General features: G+C 42.1%; 1 protein-coding gene across 1 annotated transcript in view; it reads left to right on the top strand.

Moving 5' to 3' along the window:
• Positions 1-25,488, top strand: part of zfpm2a (zinc finger protein, FOG family member 2a) — a 142,042-nt gene that overhangs the window by 45,095 nt on the left and 71,459 nt on the right. The window contains 2 exon segments of the mRNA XM_037784426.1: positions 1,896-1,997; positions 23,183-23,307. Coding sequence (XP_037640354.1) covers positions 1,896-1,997; positions 23,183-23,307 — 227 coding nt within the window.

Below are 25,488 nucleotides of genomic sequence, written 5' to 3'. Positions count from 1 at the left end.
CATTGCAAACGGCGTTAGATAGAAGGCAGAAAATCCTTAATCACTGCTTAATTAAGGAATCATCTTGTAGCTTCATTTCCCGGGCTGTAATTAAACACTTCCAATACGTTTCGTTACAGGGCTTAACATGTTCGCCTGAGATCAAGGTAGTGCCTTTTAATGTTATCTCGCCGGCTTTTTTTTTTTTTTTAAACTCCGCTCCATTGGAAGGAACTGTTGATATTACGCCTTTGTTATCCTCGTCATAATACGAGCCTAGTGTGCTAAAGAGGTTTTCCGGGCCCAACAATAAATAGTGGGGGGAATTTAGTTGAGTGGGCTCCCTGATAATATACTGGGAGAAGGGAAAGGAGTGTGGGGGGGGGAGAAATCGCCAGCCCAAGCAGACACTTGCATAAGCAAAACTGGGTCATAATGACCTCATGTACTGTAAGTAGGACATTTTCTGCAGACTTCCCTTCAGTATCACTTTTTTCTCTTCATATACATCTCCTCTTTCAGCGCCAGGCGGAAAGCTGACATCCTTTTGGCGATGTTTGCTACCTTCTTTGAAGTGAGCCCATGTCAAAAAAAAAAAAAAAAAAGCTAAACAAGCACGGTGTGTGTGCTTGATCTGGAGATTAACCTAACTGAGGACGGACGGCGCTGGAGTGAAGTAGTAGCAGTGTGTCCCGTGGCAGTTGTCACTGGGAGTGTGATAACTAACACTCTGAAATGCTTTTTGGGAGCTGTAAGGGGGTGGGGGGGATCAGATACAGATGTAGTAAACAACCATATGACAACAACATATATGTATCGTATCTGGTTTGATTTCTATTACACATGCTGTACGAGCTACATCTTTACGATATATTATCTTTTTGACATCCTAATATATTCACGTTTAAATCCGCACATCGATCCCTTTTTTTTCCTTGTTGAGTGCATGAAGTGGAGTAATCCATTGTAGTAATCCAGGTCTGTCCTTGACCGTTCACTATTGGGTTTGAAACATCAAAGGGATGAAAACGATATGGTGACAAAAGTGAGAGAAATGTTCCTCCGCAAACTATCAACTACCGCTACGCAGCCCCGAGCAGATTTGCTCTTAACTTGTCCGAGTTTCGAGAGACAACCACTGTGTCAGCCACATTGGATTTTATTCAGAGCACCACACATACGGGGCACCTACTAAGCACTGATTTATGCACCTATAAACTTTGAGTACAAACTGTGCGTACTGTACATATGCAAAAATAGATTTTTCTTTTTTTTACAGTAAGTGCATCTTAAGAGCGCTCAACAAGCGCTGCAGTCAGTGTTACTGCTGCACGCTCGCAGGCGGAGTCTGTTTAACAAGGTCTTTAAGCACTTACATCCTGGAGAGAGATACCCAAATATCCCTTAGCATGGTCTGTGTGAGCCCCGCGACTGTAAATCAGCCCTACATCCTATAACACACATTCTGGCTCGCTCCACAATAGATCAAACGGTAATAAATAGCCACCTCTCTCCCACACATTGCTTTCCTTCCTGTTCCACGGGGCTTCCTCCTGTTCCTGCGAGCACTCATGGGAACTCTTTTTACATAAAAGTACGCAGATGGACCCGCTGGTGAGCTCACTGCAAATATACATGTACAGGACTATATATACACAGTCGCACGCAATGACAATGGCTCACATGACTTCAGATCGTGACACTTAAATATAACAGGAAAGGGTTATAAAGCTTAATGATTTTTTTTGCCGGGATAATATCCAAAGTCCTAAGAATCTACCCTTTGGAAGGGCAGCACAGTCCTTAATGCACTGCTTCATTAAATTAGGTGTGTGAGCAATAAATTGAGTGCTTCTCTCACTTTGTCTTGTGTGCTTTATAGGACTTCATTTTATTTCTTTTTTTCTGCGTTGCAGGAGAGGAAGATGGCAACCGAGAAGCAGGAGAGTCGGAGATGGACGGGCAGGGCGAGAAGACCAGGCATACCGGCGTGGGGCCAGATGAATGGGACGGTCCAAGTAAGAAAAGTCTTCATATCACTTTCCTAGATAGACACTTAGGGCCATCTGACGGTTCAGCCTGGTTTCACTCCCAGGGCGACAAATACAGACGCTTGGACAGTGTCCCTTGGCGTCTTGATACCCATGCACAAGGCACCCTTTAGCATCTGTTTGAGACACAACGGGCTTTCAACTAACTCCAATGTAAACCCATTGTCGTCATTATTATATGCAGATCAACGGAAATATTAAGAGCGAGAAAGTCCGCATAAGGCGGGAGGGACGGGTGGTGGATGGGACAAACGAACACAGGACTTTGACCCAGGGGAACGACCTTCATATCATACCAAGTGAAACCAAAACTTGAGTCATTTCTACTGATGATGTTGTCAACGTTACTGATGACATTGTTGCGTGAGTCACATGACGTGACTTCTGTAGTTATTTTAACCCAAGCCATGATCTTTTCCCTAAACCTAGTAAAGTAGTTCTGTTGTCTAAACCTAACCGTGACCGTCTCACAATGTTAACCATGTTTAACAACAAAATGTAACAACCAAGTGTTACATTAACCATGTATAACAACCACGTGTTACAACCACGCATTACGTTAACCACATATAACAACCACGCGCTACAACCACGTGTTCCAACCACATGTTACAACGTTAACCACGTTTTACAACCATGTTTTACAACCATGTTTTACGACCACGTGTTGAAAGGTTAACCTTGCGCAAACCTTCTGCGTCAAGATACTACGTAAAAGGCTGCTTCTGCCCATGCGTCAAAATGTGACGAGTATGAATGACATCACGTTGGACAGTAGCCGATAACTAAATTGCAATGCCTGCTTCCTAGTTTGAGGTAAGGTATTAATTTTGGCATTGAATAGAAATAGAAAAAGGAGTATTTATGGACACCTATGGTTCAAAAGTAAGAAAGCATTGTGTCTTGCATTTAGCAGCTAGATGGACAAATGAGTCAGAAGTCTGCATGCTATATAACAAGCCACTTTAACTGAATGCACGCCCACCATTCAGTTAACAGTACATTAAATTACCAACAATTGCTTGCTCAAAAAAAGCAGGTTTATCTATTTATTTCTTTTTTTAGAGAACCCTATAATGCAATGCAGATGTAGCTTTTTTTGAAGAGTTTACAACACATTTTTTTTTTATCTTGTGTTGCCCTTTTACTAAAAGTAACTTCATCAAAGTGATGGATAATACATTGAACAAGATAGTTGCACAGCAATTACTGCTCAGCAATAGCCTGCACCCACACTGCTGAACACACAAAATATGATTCCCTTTAATGCATAAAATGACCTCAAGAATTTATTGCAGGTACATGCGAGAGAAAGAGAGAGAAAAGAAGAGAGAGGGAGACAGAGAGAGAGAGGGAGAAAAAAGTGGATTTGGGCAAGTTGTGCTTGCTAGCTCGAAGCCCCCCGGGGTGTGTATTTTATACTGACAGTGAATCAGTGTTATCGCACCTATCAGATAATGCATTTATCATTAAATTTCACATTTGCATTTAAATCTGGGGAAGGAAATGAGCATTGCTGGCTAAAGATAAGAACGCTGGGACGACAGTAATAAACCATCACTGTGATCAGTCAGGAGACAGGGCTGAGGGGGTCAGCTCAGAACTATGGGGGCCATGACAAAAAGAAGGCATCACATGCGGAAAAAGGCCCTTTTTGGGGCGAGAAAATGCTGAGCTTAAAAATACTGCTTTGAAAAGGAAGGGGATGGATGTAGCATGACTAGATGTATGACTGACTGTAATTATCCTCCCCCCCCCCCCCTTCTACTTAGCCATCAGAATGAGAATTAGAGGCTCAGAAACACACTGCTGGACAGGCAGCAGCGGAGAGAGAGAGGAGGGAGACTCGAGTTTTATGGGAGTAAAGTGTGTCGTGCATACAGTGAGGATGGCTGAACTGCAGAGGAGGTGATGTGAGACATGATGCCCATTTCATGTTTTACTAAACCACAGCCTGAGTGGTTCCAAGCTATCAAGTGACATCCAGTTTGAAGACTTCGGCACTGTGTCCTAATCTCTGCTGTATTACAAACTGAAAAATGGCACTTAGCACATGGCTGCATCCAACTTAAAGGGGAACTATGCCCATTTTCAAAACTCATCCATGTTATTCTTATGGTCTAACATGAACAACTCTCCCAAATCCAAAAACTAGAGCGCTAAAACTCAAATTTGTGATGTCATCGAGTATGAAGTCTGGAGCCGCTCCATAGACAATGAATTGGGAGAGATGACACTGAGAGCACCCAGGGGAATGTTGTGAGTATATGGGAACATTTTCTGTTTCACAACTGGGAGCAATACAATAGAATAAAGCTCATTTGGGTATAAACAAGAATTCAACATACAGTTAATCTCCCATTCACTGTCTATGGAGCAGATCTAGACTTTATACTTGATGTAGGGATGTCAAAGTTAGTGCCATAATAACGCGTTAAAGCAAATTTGTTTCAATGGCACTAATTTCTTTAACGCATTAACGCAACTTGTGATTTTTAGATTGTAGCGGACTCAGTTTTAAAGCTAAAGTGAGGATACTGGCATCATATGAAACTACAAAACTGAAGGAATCCATTAGTATCAAACATGTCATACTAGCTTGTTGGGAAGGGGGCTAAATAACGTTCCAAACTTACGCGAAATTTTGGCGAGGAAAGACTGGCATGGCTATTTTCAAAAGGGGTCCCTTGACCTCTGACCTCAAGATATGTGAATGAAAATGGGTTCTATGGGTACCCACGAGTCTCCCCTTTACAGACATGCCCACTTTATCACACTGACAGCTGTTGTTGCCTGTTGGGCTGCAGTTTGCCATGTTGTGATTTGAGCATATTTTTTATGCTAAATGCAGTACCTGTGAGGGTTTCTGGACAATATCTGTCATTGTTCTGTGTTGTTAATTGATTTCCAATAATAAATATATAAATACATTTGCATAAAGGAAGCATATTTGCCCACTCCCATGTTGATATGAGTATTAAATACTTGAAAAAAATCTCCCTTTAAGGTACATTTTAAACAGATAAAAAATGTGCGATCAATTTTGCGATTAATCCCGATTAAATATTTGAATAGATTCAGCCCTAACTTGATGACATCACAAGTTTGAGACTTACTTCTCTGGTTTCTGGCTTTGAGAGAGAGGGTAGCTCATGTTCACAAATATTGATTGCACTTTCCTAGACCATGGAAATAACATATTAGAATTATTAATTTAGGTGGTGTTCCCCTTTAAAGAAACATGCTAACAACCAAGCCAGGTTTTATAAAAAAGAAAAACGTAAAAATTTTGTTCTTAATCAATAGAGATGTTTCTCGACATCTCTGTGATCATGATGACTTGCACCGAGGCGTTCGTGCCCCTCCTCTGTTTTCTCAATGGGCAGCGTAGAGTGGGCAGAAATTAATCTCGGTGCATAATAATGCCATTCACTCTCCCATCATGGCTGCCATGAAAGGTCATTTCCCTTTTTAATTTTTCCCATTGTGCCGGAAAAGTCAGATGGGCATGTTATAATTCGAATAAAGAGGGGGGAATCAGACAATCAGATAGGGACATTTGAAATGACATGACTTCCTGTTCAAAGCGATTAAAAGCAAATTTATTTAGTTTGAGACTGTCTACCCTTTAATCTCTTTGTAAATGCTCAGATAGTTCAGCATTCAAAAAGTTCTTTGTTATTCTTTGGCTTAAGTTTAAGCAGGTGTGATTATGATCTCCAACAGATAATTTTTAATCACCGGCGTGTGTGCATCTGAATGGGGATGTGTAATGGCCGTTGCATAAAGAGAGAGTGAAGCCTTTTAATGAGGTGGGCTAACTCGGAACATGCCCACCTGCTTTGGTGATTCTATTGAAGCACCTCAGTGCCGTTTTCCCTTTTGCTGAGTAACAACAAAAGCCTTTACAATCTACATCCTTTAATTGAACTTTTTTTTTCCCCCTTGTCCCTGCATTTCATCTCCACTTTCGTAACTCATGTCAAGTGCTGTCCGCGATTGCCCCCCCTGTTCTCTGATTGTCTTTCTGTCTGTAACGGCAGAGGAGCGTACAGAATGACTCACTATTAATCTGATAGCTGCCTCGTCTCTGCTGTGCAGAGAGTGCCGGGTCTCTGATGTGGAACACCCAGCGAGCTCCCTTTTCTCTCTCCTCATCTCTCTCTACAAGTATGTCCTTAAGCAAATCTGCACACTGATCTTCTGTCTCGTGTTCATTTCTCGTCACGGATGTTTCGCAATCAGCCACTGATTCGGGAGATAGCGTGTCATGCTATTCTATTCATTTTCATGGACTGGCGCTGATAGGAATCTCGACTGTGTCTCTCTCATTCTCTCCCACTCGCTCTCCTCTAGGCTAATTGGGAGTGGTGTCTGTTAGCTAGCTAACTCTGCTAATGAACTTGTTCTCTGCCTTATCTAAATGCGTGCTCGTGTAAACTACACCCCCTTATGAAAGTCATGAAAATCCAGGGTTCGTTAAGAGCGCTGTAATTATGATCGCTGCCGTTTCTGCTAAAAGTATTCAGCCTGTGAGATACCATTTGTTTCAGTGTGGTATTCAGTCATACAGTACATATGTTAATCTACTTTATATACTAATGAATATCTCAAGCAGGATTAGAGGTCTACTGGCCTTAAACTATAGGAACTGCATATATTCCAGTGTGTGTTGTCCACCAGTGATGCTGATTACATATATAACTGGTGAACACTATATTGTTTGTAAAGCCCCAAACTTGAATTTATTGTATTGTAGCATGTACATATATACTCTTTCGGGCTAATCAAGTCGTCATAAATATTTTTCACAATAGGGGGAGAAGACGATACAACTTTATTGTGCACCGATGTGGAAATTTGTCTTTAAATAAATAATTTAACATTATTAACAACATTTTAAAAGGGACACTCCAGCAAGTTCAGTTTACTCATCGCAACCACTCACCTTGGCTTTGGGGGGGGGGCTTTCCAAAGTCTAAAGAAAACAACCCTGATGATGTCATCGACTTGAGCTTGAACTACATGTTTTAATCAGAAAGCCTGTAATACAAACTGGGGGCATGGACTTTGAAAGACGTGGGCATTTAAAAGGCAAGGATTTAAAGGTCCAGTGTGTAGGATTTAGTTCAGTTTAGTTAGCTCATTCTAAGCTAACGAAAACACAACGATTCTTATTTTGAGGTGATAATATTACTAATGAAAACATACTTATTAATATTATATTCTATTTCTGCCAATAGATCCCCCTAAATGCTACATAATTGCGCTTTAAGTCACGAAAAAAAACACTTACATAAACCATGAGGTGCTTTCCAGCAATAAAGTCAACAGTAATAAAAGTACAGATACATTTTTAAAAACCTTAGTGTGTAGAGTGAATTATGCTACTGCAACTGTCATTCTGGTTAAACTGTACTCTTTAACTGTTTGTGCCAAGTGTACATTACTGCATAATACATAGTGGTGACATCAGGATATAGGATATTGCAGCAAATACACGTAAAATAAGGCACACAGCAAAGGAGGAGATACAGAAGGAGGAGACGAGTGTGACAGAGAGGTAACAGAAGCCATGTGATCACCTTGTCCACAAATCTCTTCTCTTGGCCGTCCCTGACGGGCCGGCGTGGCCCAGCTTGCTCAGCCCCCGGTGCCAGCTGGGCATCGGCCAGGGCGAGAGGCAGGGGTCAGCTAAAGGAGTGGCCATCTGAGAGTCTACCTTACGGTCAGACACAGACGGAGCACAAGCAAAGAGAGCCCCCCCACCACCACCACCCTACAAACCCCCTTCCTTACCTTTTCAAGACATCAAACATGCACATGCAGCTTCACTCAGATGTAAAAACTCTCGAGTCTCATTTTTGACTCCAGCCAACCCAGAAGGGTCCGTGGCCATCTTCTTCAAGTCTCCAAAAAAAAACAAAAAAACAATAACCATTTCAGGTTTAATGCACATATGTCATGCTAGGAGAATTGGAGGACCAGATGGCCACGATACTGTGGCAGGTGCCTCGACAAATGTTTGCGGTTGCCCATGCTGCTATTTATATCACGGTGAAACACAGACACGCAAATATTTGCAAAAGGACAGTGGGCCCTTTTTGTTGGGAGTCAAAGTGATCAGCAAAATAAACAGATGGGATTAAACCTTTTGGGCATCAGGCACCTGAACTTTGAAATTCCCTCAGTTCATCTAATGGCACGTTTCCATTAAGCAGTCGAGTACAGTTTGTTACACATTAAGGCATTTGCAAACCAGGTCCCTATTTTTCGTTTAAAAATATATATACGACCTCACGTTGTGTCAATCACGTTTACACACCGACTTCGAAACTTTCGTCTCTCAATAAAGTGTCAATGTGTCAATAAATCTGTCAGAAGCCAAAAGAGGATTGTTTGCCCACTCAGAGTCACCGTCCATGCAAACGTCATCATCCGAAATGGCAAAAAAAACATTCACATCGTCTCCCAGCACAAAACACTTTACTATAAAGAAATAAAAGAAGGCAGAGATGTAGAATTTAAAGATAGATTGTGGCAGGTGGTTGCAGAACAGCTTGGAATCGGGGATGGTCGCAAAACAAAGGATGTAGGAAAGATTAGTCAGTAGTGATTGTGCTCTAGGCAGCTAATCGATAACTTCTTGCTAATGTCATTCATTCATTAATCCCATTGGGACTAGCGCTATCCATCGCAACCACATGCTTAATACAGTTTTGTCTTGTACTGCCAATTTTCGCAACAAATAGAATAATAAAACTGCCGTCAATAGCGACAGTCATTTTAATTCACTTGAACGATATTTTAAAAAAATGGCAACTCGTAAACCGACCCAGTACACTGCGCCGTACAACTGACGATGTGCAGACGTTCCTCTGTTTGGTTGCCGTTGAAGATGATGTCACGCTAAAATGAACGAAATGGGTTTTATTACTATAAAAAAACAAAACGACGGTGGTCAAGTAATGTAATCGGTTTGTGCCTGAACACCGTGTAACCCAACTACTGCGGCAAGCCTAGTGAAAACACGGCTTAAAGAAACTTCTCGGGAAATTGCTAAGACAGCAGGTGCAAGGTTATGGAGTCTTTATTGAGAGGATTGTAATCAACCTGTTCATAATGTTCGTATTTTAGTTGCAGAAGCTTTTCAACATTTGGCCCTAACTGAACTGAAAGCAAACTGACCCAAACTCCAGCACAAACACAGCAGAAAAAACTTTTAAATTCTTGCACACAGCGACAGTCCATTTGAGCACAGTTCAGTCAGGTTGCTCTCAGTAAACAAGGCATTTTCTAACTCAGCACCCAAGTCCATTATAAAGTCAGGGTGTCGTCGAGGAGGGAGGGGCGAGCCGAAATGAGAGAGGGAGACAAACGGAGCACCCAGATGCAGATTAGGCTGCAGAAGATGAGGGTGTAAAAGGGATTTAATGGTAGGATGGATTAGAGAAATCCTTGTAACAATGTTAAATAATTATGGTTCCAGCCGAGATCAAAGCGCCATTGATTGAACCCCTCAAGCCTTCAGCACACGGAGTCTTGGAAAGCAAAGATTGGTAAACTAGTGCTCAGACCACTCCGGCTGCTCCAGTTAAATTGGATTGGAAATATTAGGATATAGATGAATCCTTCAGGAGGCTTTCGCAAAGCTTTTGTCACCGGAAATGTAGCTTGGGAACGGTATGAAAGGTTTGATAGTGTACTGTCTCGACAGAATCATAAGACGAGGGTGTCGCAGCTGTCTCCACTGATACCTAAGCGTTTTAAGTAGACTTATAGACACACTTGACTGTTATATCAGCAAACTGAAAACTTTCAGCGCAGGCTTTCATTCAAGGTTTTATTTTTTTTTCTCCCCCCCCCACCCACCACACCTCCTTCGTCTTGTAATCAAGAAATTTGGACGTGCATCATGGCAATTCTCTCTCAGAAAAGGAAGGTTTTTATCTCGCTCCTCCAGGGGTTTATTCAAAGTCTTCAGACAAGTCTCACAAAACATGAATGACACTGAGATTGCTGATACCGATGATGAAAGTCCATCATCAGCTTCTCTGTGAGTTCTGGGCCCTGAGTGATGTAAAATTAAATTGCAATCAAAGTGCTGTGTGTAAACATTGTCCGCCTTTTTTCCCCCAAATACATTCGTTTCTTAAGAGATTGCTGATGAAGGCTTTATACCATATGCATCACCTGTGTGTAGAGAAAACACCCTCCCCCTTACACCCCGCCAACCGCCACATTTTATTTTTTTTTCTGCACAAATTCACAATGTGCGATTAGAATGATGAAATATGCAACAAGAGATTAGACAAATCACTGTACTCCTATGCCGCATCGTCTTGATGCAAATTTAGTCACTGATCCGCTATACTAAGAGGCTTTATGGAGGAACTTCATGGTTGTTAGTTATATAATCTAAAATAGGGCAAAATGCAATCACTGTTCTTATCATCTGAGGAAGATGTCACTGTATTCAGTTCTAGTTTTGTGTGGATACGTGGGATGTGGCACACTGAGAATGCCCTTAATTCACTTCCAACCATTTTGTCCACATTTCAACTGAATTTGTGTCCACTCACAAAGCCATCTTTTTTTTTTTTTTTAACCGTGATTACTATTTCACACTAACAAGTCCCAAAGAGCTGTTGCTAAATATGAAGCCGACTTAAAGCGTGGCTGGTGGTGGTGGTGCTGCTGGTGGTGTTCTTGCCCCCCAGGGGACTTGACACCCATCGCGTCTTTCTTTAGCTCTCTGAATATGTTTGTTCTGCAATGCTTACCCTCCCGGGCGCTGTAGCCGCACACGTCTTTCTAAGAGGTATCATTGTAATTGGTTGAATATTTGATGTGTGTGTTTAGCATTAACATGGGAGACGCTCGTGCGAAGCGGCGCTAGGGGGATATAGCGCTGGGTAAACTCTGGATTGCTCGACTGAAACTTCCTCGCATGTGGAAATGTTCATTTCTTTTTGCCTTTTTTTAAAAAAATAAAATAAAACTACAGAGTATATTTGAGTGGTTTGTAGTTCCTTTTCATGCATGAATTTGCTAATTTTCTTTTTTTTTTGCAAAAGTGCGTTCATTTATATGCATGACTGTTTTACTTCCATTGACTTTCCTCGCATTATTATTTGGCTATATAGGAATGCACTCAGTCCCATCCAAAACCCCCACTCACTCTCTCACACACACACACACACTCATGTAGAGCCTTCACACTGATAGGTATTGATATCGGAACAGTGCCCCCGCCTGTGAAGGCCTCTCATTGGATGATGAACAGCTGGGTCCAGCTTGGCCCGCTGGTCACGCCAATTCCTTTTTCTTTTTTTCTGTTTAGGGTTGGTGGGTGGGTGGGGGGGAGGTGGCGACTCGCTTGTCAAGTGAATTAAAATACCCAAATAATAGTAATAATAACGATAATAAAAAGTTAATAAAAAATGGCATGTTCCTCCCTGATTGTGCGGCTGTTGTGGTATTCAATTATGCAATTTTCATTGGCATATTAATCATCTTTTCAACAAACAAGCCGCCGTTAATTAAAGCAAAGCATGGATAAAGACGTGTTGCCGGATCATCACTCCGTTTATCACCACGCGCAGACCCGCAGTTAAGTAAATTCAGGCTGTGAGATGAATTTCAATGGTCTCCCTGTTTCTTCCTGTGTGTGTGTGTGTGTGTGTGTGTGTGTGTGTGTGTGTGTGTGTGTGTGGTTAACCATGTATTTATGCACATTGTGTTTGGAGGTGTGGTTAGTGAGGATGTGACGTTGAGAATTACTTTAATTGTTTTAATACAGACCTCTGATTCATGTGGGAGGTCTCTTTTTGATCAGCCCTTTTCTTCCTCACAGATTTGAATGTTAAACGCTCTTCGGTTAGGACTACCACTGTTCAGATTAGTCACTCCAGTTGAATGAATTTAGATTTCTCCAGTGTGTCTAGAGGAGGCCAGTGGAACTATATGACATCTCTGTACACACAGGACAGCCTTTGCCTCCTTTTCTCCTCTCCTCTTTTTGTGCCACCTCTGTGCCTTGCTCATCGGTGGGAGGGGGATGGGAGATTATTCAGGATCTGGTAAGATATGGGCTTCTCTAATCATAGCTCACTGCCTCTACTGTCATTCAGTCACTAAATAGAAGTGGGGTGGGGGGGGGATGTCTTCTTGGCTGCGACGGGAGCAGCCAGACAGCCGTGCGAGTACTTGAGTTCCGCCGGCAGAAAAAAGGAACTCGAGGCATCTGTAGACATGTCGCTTGTCCCCGTCCTTCATTGTGGAGCAACTTTATCAGCACCAGCCGCTCACCCACTTGCTAAACTGGAGGGGACCGGTCGCCTCTTAACTTAAACATAAGATCTTTGTGGTTTGAAGCACTCGGCTGCTCCGCGCCCCAATGTGGATCTGAAAGGCAAACACGACTCCGGTCGTCGCCGTCGCCCATCACAAAATCACACCTCATGGAAAACTTGTTTCTGCTGTGTTAGCTCGAATCTAAATGCACTCAAACAGACTGTTGCACTGGAGCAAGATCACCCCCCCACCACCACCACATCCTTCTAAAGAAAAAAAAAAAGGAGAGAGATGATGGAGAAAGAAAGAGAGAGACAGGGAGGGAGCGAGTGAGGAAGAAGGAGAGTGGGAAAGAGATGGAGATGGAGGAAAGAGGAGGAGGAGGAGGAGTGAGAGAGAGAGAGAGGGGGAGAGAAAAGTCAAAAACCTCCACATAACAATGCCGGAGAAAAATCAGAACATTTTCCACCGAAAGATGGGCCATTTCCAAATCCTTGTGCCCTATCAGACAAATTAAAGTAAATCAAGCATGAAATGAAGCAGAAGAGCCCGGAGATAAGGCTCCTTTAAGTCGTTTACAGATTAGGACAGAGAGAGAGAGAGAGGGAGAGAGGGAGAGAGGTGCATCTGGTCTCTGGCAGTGAAGGAGGCTAGTTTCTCATTTCACAATAGCAGCCTGTGTATAGGATTACTCTCCCCTGTCACCGACATGAGGAGCAGTGGGGGAATAGACGTCCACAAAAATGTGTCTAAATATGTCCCCTCAGAAACCAAAAACCTCTCAGCGTCGGCCAGATGTGACATGCGATAAAACAAACATGTCACACGCAGCGTCTGACCCGGTGTATCTGCTCTGATTTGTTTGTTATTTCCGTCGCTCTCTTCACCTTTTCTTATGCTCAAGTGGCTTCATCACGGCGCGGCTTAAACATTCAAATGAATTCAGGATTGGCTGGTCTGCGTCACGTGATTGTACGGCTGTCAGCTCCTATGCACATGTTAAGCACGCCTCAGATCAGGTTTGAGGAGGGGGGGAGGCGGGAACGGGAGGTGGTGGGGGGGTGTTGCACAAATTATATTCTCAAAATGTGATTTTGTTTTAATGTCGCATCGCTGTGTAAACTGGGTTGTTTAATATGTACGTCGCACTTCTATTTTCTGTCTTACATCAACAGATTAATTGCTGTTTTATTTTAGTACTCGCAAATAATCAAAACATAATTATGGAGCTAGTTGCTCATGGAGGAGCGATATTTTACAGTGCACACACACACACACACACTCCCATCTCATTCATGCATGCACGCAAATGAAAGCAGAAACTAAACAACCCCCCCTCCCCTCCGCACACACACATGCTTACTTACACACACAGGCACCCACACAAGGGCGAGGGTGCGCTGCTCTTTGATGCCGCCCCGTCGAGCTCTCGCTGGATTTTGTTTCACTCCTTTCGTGTATCTTTTCTGGGAGTGATGAGAGGTGGGCTCGGCTGCGGCTCCGAGAGAGACGAGAGCCGGGCCCCGCAGTCGCCGGGTAGCTGCTCTCCAAAAGCCGCGACCTTGACCTTCCCGGCCCGAGTCTTTAGGTTTAGCTCCTTTATCGCGCTATCTCCAGGCATTTAAAAATACTCCTGAAACTCAATGATTTAACCCGCTTTTACGCTGTTCACATCAAAACTGGATGAAAAAAAAAAAAAAAAAAGCTTAATCCATCTTATCTGTTGACTGTCAAACTGCTCCGGCTAAAACCTACTCACAAAAGACAACTAGGTCACCCAGGAAAAAAAAAAAACAGAATTCCCCGTTACCCAGGGGAAGTTGCAGCCTGGTAATTGACTTGGGAGGAGATTCAGGAGCACTTTAAAAATAGTCTCTTCCTGAATTAACTTGGAGGTAGCAATGTTTACTTGTGTTCCTCGCTAAAAAGTTGTTTGTTTGGGTATTACACAGCACATCAAACCAATCTCTACCTATATTTCCATAGACGTAGATACGGCATTGGCTGCTTCAGCCCGTTGCTTCGATACGTCAGCGTCGCCGCCATATTGGGGAGGTCAGGACTGGCCTGTAAACACACAAGTGAGCAGGGGAGCTGCTGTTTTTCTGGATAAAAAGCACTATAAAGTTTACATTTCTCAACCGATTTATGATTTATGATCTACAAGAAGTAGATAGCCCCGTTAGCCTACTTAAAATCTCGATACTGGGCTATAAATCGCTGCTAGACGCTAAAAAGAGTGTGTATCAACGTTAGCTAATCTTAACGTTACATGAACTGAATTACTTACAAGAGTTAACGATACCGTTCAAAAACCCAAGACATGACATCAGTTTTATTGTTTGCGATATTTGACGCATATCGTAAATTTCAAGTTTTAATATGTTAAACGTGAAGATTTATAAGCCAACATTAGCTTTGGACGAGGATTAGCTAACAATAACAAACGCTAGCTAGCTCTTATCTGATTACCTACGGAAGCAAATGTTTTGTAAAGATGTAACTTAAACTTTAATGTTGATGATGTGAAAAATTCTTAAAAGGGAAATGTGTTATGAGTGTGCGACTTTTTAATACTGAACTGTTTTTCACCCAAATTCTTTTTTTTGTGGGGGGAACCTAACCTACAGTACTCCATGTAGATTATAAACGCTTGAAAATAAAAACAATGTAAACGTTACAGTGCTTTTTATCTAGAAAAACAGCAGCTCCCCTGTTCACATGTACAGTATGTGTTTACAGGCCAGTCCTGACCTCCCCAATATGGCGGCGACGTTGACGTACGATCCAAAGGCCAATGCGGCATCTACCTATATATATCTATGTATATTTCCTTCAAAATATAACTATTTCATGTCAAGCTATGTTTTACCCACTTTATTTATGACAACTGAACAGACAAAACAGCAACTTCCTTTTGCAGCTGAAGTCTTAGCCCTGGTATCCATCCGTCTCAAATACATGCATTCCCAGTGCACATGCCATCAATTACTCATTCATCCTGACACACTCAGGTGGAGTAATGTCCTTTTGATGGTTTTGAAATTTTAAGAAAAGCATTTAAAATAATCAGATTCCAGCAGGAGTGGTGTGTGTCCTCTAGATGTTGTCTGCAGATACGCCGATATCTCGGCGTGAGGACAGTCATTCTTTAGGTTTCGCTGTCTCCCTTTACATGCTATCAATAGAAATTGCAGTGCTTCTCCAAAGATGGATGTCTCAGAGATTGTTGTCAGCGAGCCTGCTGCTAACTTCGCCGGGCGTTTTGATGAAACGGAGTGCTTCGCAGCTGGTATATTTCAATCGTTCAATGACACCGAACAACAGTCTCAGTGTTAGTAATGTACTGCAGGACCAAGTTCTTGTGTGTGTGAGTTAGTGTGCGTCTACAACTAAACTTTCTCAGTTCACATTCAAAGAGGGTCAGGGGGGGCATAGCAAGATCCTGGGTTATCTTTGGATTCCCATAAAGTCCAGTATCTCTAGGAATTATGTCCATATTGGACAATTCCCCACCTCACGATTTACGTCCACTGTCAAAGTTCAATACCAACGCAGGAAGTAGTGTGTCGATTATGTAGCAAGGTGGAGAGTTAAGTGTGTGGAGGTCGGGGTGGATGGGCATGTAGCGCGTCTGTCTTGTCACAGTCCTGTCACAGACCTGCACATAAGGTTTGCTTTTTCATTAAAGGAATAGTGTTTGCTCTCTGGCAGAGTGTTAGATGAGATGATCGATACCACTCTCTTATCTGCCCGTTAAATAAAAGGCCACAGCCAGCGAGGTTAGCTTAGCACAAAGACTGGAAACAGCTAGCTCTGTCCAAAGGTAACAAAATCCACCCACCAGCTCCTTTAAAGCTCACTAATTAACATCTTATATCAACGATTACCCATTTTGGAGGGTTATGTTCCAAAATATTTCTTGATTGGAGACGTTGCCAGGCAACCAAGTTACTACTCAGAGCCAAGAAACAGTCTGCTACATAACCCCCCAGATTGTCATTTTTATACGTTGGTTTTTGTAGGAACTAAACAAAAAAGAGAGATATAACAAGTTAACCATAAGCTTTAGAGGCAGAGCCAGGGTAGTTGTTTCCCCATGTTTCTAGTCATTATGCTAAGCTAAGCTAGCCAGCTGCGAGCTGTAGCTAGGAATTCAAGGGACAGACATAAGAGTGGTATCGTTCTTGCTATCTAACGCTCTACCAAGAGAATAAGCACAATGCCCAAAACATTTTTTTTTTGTTGCCATGCAGAGATATTGTAGAAATCAGGAAATCAGAAATCAGGGATGACATATTTTTGTAGGCCAACCAGGAAGTTAGCATTGTCCTGGGTTCCCTCGACAAAAACATAATGGGATTTTTCCATTGGGTTTTGGATTATTGCAGAAAATAAGCTCTGCTGCAAACAAACATTTATGATACTTACACGTTTTGTTCAGTAAGATAATCTTCACAAATGAACACCACTTTTATGATTTTTGAAGCATGAATGCATCGCCAGAAGTAAAAAAGATAACGTTAGGCTATAAACGAAGTACAATGCGAGTATACACAACGAGGCTGTAAAGGCGGACGAGTCGGCGTGATGACATTTTGTAGTCTCATTCAGCCACTTGTTAGCAACCGCCTTTTTTAAGACACATGAAAGCTTCTAAATTCACGAGAGGGATATTTGCTGACGTATTTCATATCTTAGAACAAAACGAACAAAACAAATCTCTTGAGCTTGTGTTAATCACAGACCTTATTTCAAGCATCTAACTAAAAACCCATTGACTTCCAGAGGAAGGAACCAGAAGCGCCAAAATGCTAACTCATTTCCTGGTTTTAGGACTCATTCCTGTAGCACTCTATATCAATGTTCCTGTCTGCCGATGGGGCTGAAACACCTGTATTCCTAGCAGTGTCTTTGAAAACAATACTTTGTACGCACTGTTGGGTCCTTCTACAACAAAGTGGTGGGAGTCCTCCATCCCCCCTCTTACTCCCAATTCCCCCCACAACCATCTCCCCTGCTCAGCCCGTGTGGAGTACCACAGCTAAAACGCCCTAATCCCTTTGGCTTGTTTAACTCTTTCCCCCCCAAACCCTCCTCAGCCTGAAAACAAGCCTGACCTGACGGGGTGAACCCCTCCCTCCTCCTCCCTAACACTAACCCCCCTCATGTGACCAAACTCGTGGTTGTCAACTTTCTCCCCGCTGCTCAGGGCCAGAAGCAGGCGGGTTAGGGCGGGTTTGTGGGAGATGGAGGTGGCTGAGGAGGGTGAGGAGGAAGATGCTGGTGGTGGGGGTCCACCGCTGCTTTAAAACAAGCGCCTCTCTCAAAGATAATAGTGTGGCCTGTGGGTTATAAATGATGCATTTTGCTCACTAGGACCTGATAATAGCGGTTTGGGTATGGGGGGGAGAAAGTTCATCGCTCTCTTATCAAAGCTCTGTGACATTTCTCCTTCAGCTGTAAAATTTCATATCACATATCTGCTTTAAAGATGTGGCACCTTTTGTTGAACCGATACCGTACATTCCATTTCACCCCTTATGCCTCTCTCATGGTATATTAATTTATAGCCCATTTGCTGGCACTATTACGCGGCCTGTCAGTGGAGATGACTGGGATTCGGGAGGACATCTGTGAATTGCCACGCACAGGTTATTGAACTCTGAACAGCAGACATTTATTTGCTTTGATTCAAAAGGTACTGCTTGATATCAAGAGGGATCATCTGGCTTGTGAAGCTCAAGCATATTTCCCAGCTTGTCTCTACAGTTGTCGTTCTTTGTTTTCTCCATAACATCCGCCCTTACTGTTAATATGCTCAAGATAACTGGGAAAAAAAAGGTGAAGTGAACCGGGGTTTTTTTCTTAGTGCCGCGGGCAATTTCTTTTCCTTGAAGTTGGCTCTTTGAACTAGTTAGAGAAGTCAAATTCATGTTGAAAAGAGCTCGAACAGATCCATTGCTTTAACAAATGTTAATCTGCAGTAGCGAGTTGATGATGTCATTTGTCATCTCTGACCATTAGCGGAAACCTTACTCCGGGCCAGAAAATTATATTAAGAAAATCCAGGCTTACGCTTCATGTGCAGTAATGGAACCATTCGTAGTGAAATGTGAATCTATCATAGCATTTCAAAGAATTAAGGTAAAGAATATTTTAGTTGCAGTCTTAAATCAAACCTGTTTGGACTTTATAGCATTTCGATTAAAAGAGTAATGTTTTTTAACCTTAAAATGTGTCACTTAGAAAACTTGATATGAACTTTATCCAATATCCTTTAGATTTTTTCAAATCTACAGAACTTCAGATAAATTCCAGAGGAGATCCAAACATGTATAAAATTATGCACAAGAATCATCTATATAGCACATTTCCATTGGATTGTATGGCACCGCCATACAGAGGACTCAGACTAATGATTATTTTCATTGTCGATTAATCAGTCGATAATTTTCTTGGTTAATCAATTAGTTGTTTGGTTAAACCAATTCAAATATATATTTCAGGGCTGCAGCTAATGATTATTTTCATTACTGAGCAATCTGACGGAATATTTTCTTGATTCATCTTCCGTAAAAAACTGAGTTTTTTTGGAACCAAAGAGAGTTCAAGGTTTTTAGGGCTGCAACTAACCATTATTTTCGCTGTTCATTGATGTGTTGATTATTTTCTTGATTAATCGATTAGTTGTTTGGTCTATAAAATGTCAGAAAAATGGTGAAAAATGTCGATCAGTGATTCCTAAAGCCCAACAAGATGTCCCCAAATGTCTTGTTTTGTCCACAACTTAAAGATATTCAGTTTACTGTCTTGGAGGAGTAAAGAAACCAGAAAATATTCACACTTAAGAAGCTACAATCAGAGAATTTTGACCTTTTTTTCTTACTTCTTACTCAAACCGATAAATCGAGTATCAAAATAGTTGGCGATTAATTTAATAGTTGACTAATTGATTAATCGTTGCAGCTCGCATGTCTTCAACTTAAACATCATATAGCTTTAAAACCTGGTACAGAGCATACATGTGATGAATACGATGATTTTTTTCCCAACCTTACTGGGAAATAAAAGTGGGAAATTGCATGTTATGGGTATGTTGAGAATAAATTATGTCTAATAATGTCATTTATAAGTAGAAAGTGGTAGTTGACCTCTTTTAGGGTCTCTGTCTGTCAACAGTCCATACCCCCTTTATTCTTTAAATCATACCAGGCTGGCACCCTGCCACTGAGACAACTCATTAGTATTCAGTCGTATGCCATTGAAGGGAGAGATGATGGAGTTCCCTATTCCTCTAGTCTACACCATAACTGAAAAGAAAGACAGGACACACATAAAAAAAAACAAAAAAAAAAACAGATGCCAGCATGGAGCATCTTGGGTGCTATCTGAGGAGGATCTCTCCACACAAAGGGACATTCATTGGTCTGCCAAGTATCTGTGGAGTGCAGGAACAGACCCTAGAGTCTAGCGACAGATGATGATCTTATCGAGGGAGGGGTGGGGCGTAGGGGGTAGGTGGTGGTTGTGGCGGGGGGGGGGGTAGAGGGTGAAGGTGGCGGAGAGGGGCTGGTTGGGATTCGGAGGAGGGGGTACAGCTCTTGAGCCACATCGTGAGCTCTGTTTTTGCCAAGTGTGTGGCATTTGAGAATTGGACGACGATGAGGAGCGTTGACGAGACAACACAGGAGCCGGGTTTGTTAAATCTCCTAACAGCCCATCATGAGCTCTCCTCTTGGTTCAGTCTGTCGTTTGCAGTTTGACGGGTTAAACACTTCTGTGTTTGTGCTATTTGTAATAGAGTTGGGATTTTGGGGCTTGTAAGGAATTGAATTATCACGACATCAGACATCAAGAGTTTTTGCACCCGTAATTACAGAAATTGTCAGTAGCAGTTGATGACAGAACACATCTGTCAGTTTGCAATATTACTAAACCTGTAAATGCTCATATAGAGAGCATACAAGACAGTGCATGAAGGGAACTCATTATTCATCCACGGGTGTTTTTGTGGAGATCTTCCACCAGTATCTGCAACAGATGTGACAAGCCATCTGCGAGCCAAGGTCCTCAGGCAACATTTGGTGCGAGATGCACACAACTGGCACCTAAACATGGTGGACCACAAACCGCACAAATTGAATCGTACCCCCGTTTTCCCCCTCCCTTCTTCTTGCACCTACACTACCCATTACCCCCTTTTTTACTCCGAGCAAAAAAAAAGAAAGAAAGGGTAAAGGAAAGGATTCAGAATGGTTGGCTTAGGGATGGCTTGTGCTGTTTGTCAAGCGGGGCTAAACAGGAACTTGCATCCAAGCGGTTAAAGGCCGTGGGTCTTATCTGAGGACAAACAGAATGCATCAAGCGGTGGCTGTTGCTCTCAGTGATGACGACCAGCTGTGCACCAATGTTTAATTATTTCTCTGTAATGAGCTTACCCACCTTCCACTGCAGCACCGGGGAAGACAGCGTGCAACAGCAGGAACACGGGAGGGGAGACGGAGTGAAAGAAAGAAGGAGATAACGCCGTCCAGATTATCTTATACTTTGGGCCTATTCCAAATCTGTGCCTGCATTTACTCTCAAATATAACTAAGGCCATGTGTTCGTGTTGCAGAAATTTTTTTTTATCTACCTTTATGGTCAAACAAGTGAATTTGTATTATGCATGACATTTAGCTTTTTATTGTTCGCGGAGTGACCACCACCGATGAGTATACGATCAGCAAGCGGGTATAATAACACTTACCGGATGTTTCGATCGTGTTTATGCATGCAAAGGAGCACATAAGCGCACATTTCCATATTAGCACAACAGACGGACACAATAGCGCGCCGCAGATACACGGCTGATATTTACACAGTAGAACGGGGCTGAATAGGTCATTATGCCGCGTACGCATCAGAAAGTTCAGTGATCACTTCAGCCCATTCAGCATGAACCCAACGCCCTGAATACCTATTAGCCACATGTGTGAACAAATAGGTTAAAAAGACACAATGTTAACAACTCGTGTATAGTTTGTTTGAATAATAATACGTTATTATACGGATTATTTGCCTGGCTAGATAATATATAGTTGGGCATGTTGGCTTCCCGCTAAAGTGTCAGTCCTTCTGTTGGACAATGTTCTGTGGCTGACCTCCCAAAGATCAGTCCAATGATGAAACGGTCACACATAATGAAAGCGGATATACACAACACAAGAATCAAGTCGATTTTGGGCTTGATTCCCCCCTCCCGACAATCGTCAGCAAAGCCCAAATTTTTTGATGGTTCTAAAGATGATCTTTCCAAATATTGCTGTTGTGTGATGTATGTTAAGAGTGTTTTGTACATCCCCCGATCGGCTCGGAAGTCCATTCTGGCCGCACCGATTTCAAATCGTAAAAAATAAACATGTTAAAAATATACTATGGGATATCCTGTTGTGTGTGGACAGCCGATGACGAAGTCACGTGGGAAAGAACGATAGCCAATTGGGAACCAAGCTGCCTGAAGCCGAAGGATAACCACCGCCGTCATGGCGGCCGCGGCTAATACTTGAGCTAATGCAAAAAATGAAGCATAAAGTAATAGTAAGATGGAGCTCGGAGTTGGAGGACCAACTTGTTGATTTGTGGCAACAACGCAAGTGTTTATTTAACGTGTCTCCATGACTTAATCAATCCATCCATCCTTCGTGAATTTTCAGTACAAAGCAAAAACTAACATTGCTTATTCATTCTGCCCGTCGTCCACCATGTTTGTTTACAGATTTTGAGAGATTTCTGTTTTTTTTGGTTAGGACTCATGTTGTTCATGAATGAATCTGTTAGTGTGTGGTGTTCTGTTTCGGCCAAATCGTTGCTCACCACACACTATAGGAACAAAACTGTTAAATTTAACATAACATGTCATTATGTGTGGCTTCTCTCACATTTTCAACATCTGTTAAAAATCTTTTAGTGTGGGCCAGCCTTAAGACATGAATCAATCCTGATAAAAAATGTCCTTTGTTTGAGTTTGTGGAACTTCCTGTGTCCAGAAAGTTTATAAAAGCAGATAGATCTTGTAGCTACAGATGTCTGAATCATCAAACTTCCTCTAACAAGACTTCTCAGGGTTGTCAAGGCAACCGGTCGGAAATGTACAGTTGAGAACTTTCCCTTTGCGACACACATTCAAAGATATATGCACACACGCACGCACACACACACACACACACACACACACACACACACACACATACACACACATACACACACATACACACACATACACACACACACATACACACACATACACACACACACATAGGGAAACAGCCTCTCTGGTAAACTATGTCACGGCCTGCCATGGGGTTTATCATAACTATTTGATTAATCACCATCCCGAAAAAGTACACTGAATCTAAGAGATAAGGTAGCAGCGGGGGGGGGTGACAGGGAGGTGAGCACCGGTAGTTCTACCAGCGCTATCCGGTTTCACTGTTAATTAACTGGAGCTCTGCACAGCACTAACAAGGGCCCAGTCTTCCTGGAGCAACAGAAATAGGCCTGCCACTGGCTGCTCTCGCCAGCCAGCGAGCCTGCACTGTCTCACAGAGATTATCTCAACACAAGACACCTTTCAAGGAAGGTTAGCGCGCCATGTGTCTGAGGAACACCATCAGATGGATGCTCGCTCGATTTGCTTATCCATTTTGAAAAAGCTTTGGCTTTAACCTTCCCTGTTTATACTGCGGGGCTTCGAGGCAATAACGGGATCGCACGTGTAGGTTTGACAAATGAATGAACGTCACTGTGATTTGATGTGGAACTATATATATACACAGCACTATGGCTGACTGCTTTGGGTTCTGGTTTTTTAGGAGAGCTGGATGGGTTCCTTAAAGATGGCGAGCGTCGGATCCACAGCCGGCAGCAGCTCCCTGTGGGGACAACATGGGGACCTTTCGAGGGGAAGATCGAGATGAGCACTGACACCATTGCACTGGTATGTCCTTGTTTTAGTCAACTACTGTGTCATTTTCAATGTTTGGGTACCACTGTGTAATATTAGCCAACCACAACAAGACAGGCTTAACACACAATAATAGTTACAAATGACTGGATGAAATGAGTAAAATAGAAGGGAGCTGAAGTATCTAAAGTCAGGGTGATTTGAGAAGTTATTCGCCGTAAAAGGGCCCAGACACAGCTAAACAAATCTTACCCGGCACATCGTTCCTCAATAGAAAGTAGCCGATCACCACTTGTCTTTAGCTTCGACCCTGGCTTGAACTAAACAGTTCATCCTGGTCATGCAATGCTTTGAAGGTTCTCCATATGATATCCAGAGCATTAATATAACATCAAACAACGATTTGCTATGTGAAGATATAGAGGAATAATGTCTACCTGAGCAGAAAATGAAACGTTCTCCATCTGTGTGTGTTGTAATCTGAGCTTCTCTGTGCTTTGTTGTCATATCCGGGCCAGCCACGCATGCTTTTTAGTGCATGTGAGCATGTCCCACTGGCTAGCTCAGGACCACCACTCTGCACTGCTCTTACAAGGGGGTTACAGCTAATAACCAGTAAGGTGCGGTGAAATGTTTGCCTGGGTAAGCAGTGTCCTATCAGTGTTGCATATGGATATGTCTACATTACGCATGGATAGATACAATATAGCCTGAAATATAGTCTACATTTCATTAGTTAGGCAGACATACAACACAATAAACGTCCAAGAGAGAGAGAGAGACAGAGACACACCAGCAGAAACAAAGTTATTCACTCCAACAAAATGCGTAAAAGCTCACCCAAACTCAGTGAGCGTCTTGTGACGGCGCACCAGGATAAAGAAAAAGACAGAGAAATGTTGGTGTCAGTGCACCAGTAGAAACAAACTTATTCATTCCAACAAAATGCGCAAAAGTGCACCGATAACCACACACAACAAACACCACGATAAAGAAAAGAGAGGCACTTACTTTATTTGTAGATGAAGTCCATGCGCCTATCCCTCTGGACAAAGATGTCAATGACTTTATTGTAAAAGTCCTCCTTGTTAGGTGTATTCCCCACATTTCAAGTGTCTCCTTACAATGGAAATAAGCTGTCTGGAGGTCTTTCTGCACGTTAACGCTGAACAGGTCCTCTCCACGGGGGCTTCAATTAAATCATCCTGAATATGAGTCCATGTTCCGGTAAACACGGTGAATGTGTGGCTAACTAGTCACCTTTTTCTGCCAACACGAACAACACACAGTTCAACATAGTTTCCACGATTGGCAGGCTAGCTAGCTAGCTCTTGCTTGGTTTCATGCTTCAGCAGAGCTCTTAATAAATTGTTCAGGACACAGAATCCGTCTTTTGTCCGCAAGCTGTCGCTGCTGGAAAACAGCTAGTCCTTCTTTTCTTACCTCTCTGTTTGAAAAGTCTATGTAATGTTTTGCCCCTTTCCGCTGGGTAATATCCTGCAGGTCATGTTTTTATTGCTTTACAATTAGCAACCACAGCTGTTTTTTTTCTTCATAAAACAGTGTTAAGCTAACCGCGCTAGCCGCCAGGTGCTACTGCTAGCTGTGCTACGGGAGAGGGAGTGGATGTCACGTGACAAGAGGCAGAGTCGATTTTTTTTTCTTCTTAACTTTATTTTCAATCAGTTAACAATAATACAAATAAACAGTAATATTTCAAATCAAACAGGTGCATAGGTACAATTTATAAAAGCAAATGAAAGAATGAAAAGTAAAAAACATAAAATTAAATAAAATAAAGTAGGATAAAACATGCCAGGGGTCAACATAAATAGAACCATAGCAATTTGCAAATTTTATTTGAATTTTCTTATACACATCATAACAATGGACAGTGACATATGATACAATATCAAATACAAATACAGATACAAATGCATCCTCACAAAATATAGGAATAGCAGCAAGTCATAGCGAGTCATGATCCCAAAGACATAAAAATGGGACAATAATAATAATAATAATAATAATAATAATAATAATAATAATATTAATAATAATTATATTTTTTTTAAAGTACCTACTTGCAAAAATCAAAGCAATACTAAGAAAATAAGGATAAAAAATAAAATAAAAAGAGACAAGCAAAAAATATTGAATAATTACTAAAAAATACGTGTAGGTCATCTTGGCAAATAATTGATATATTAACCA

The sequence above is a fragment of the Sebastes umbrosus genome, chromosome 11, assembly GCF_015220745.1.
Source record: "Sebastes umbrosus isolate fSebUmb1 chromosome 11, fSebUmb1.pri, whole genome shotgun sequence".
Classification (NCBI taxonomy): domain Eukaryota; kingdom Metazoa; phylum Chordata; class Actinopteri; order Perciformes; family Sebastidae; genus Sebastes; species Sebastes umbrosus.
Note: the sequence above shows the minus strand (reverse complement) of the source record. Positions and strands in the feature narration are given on the sequence as shown.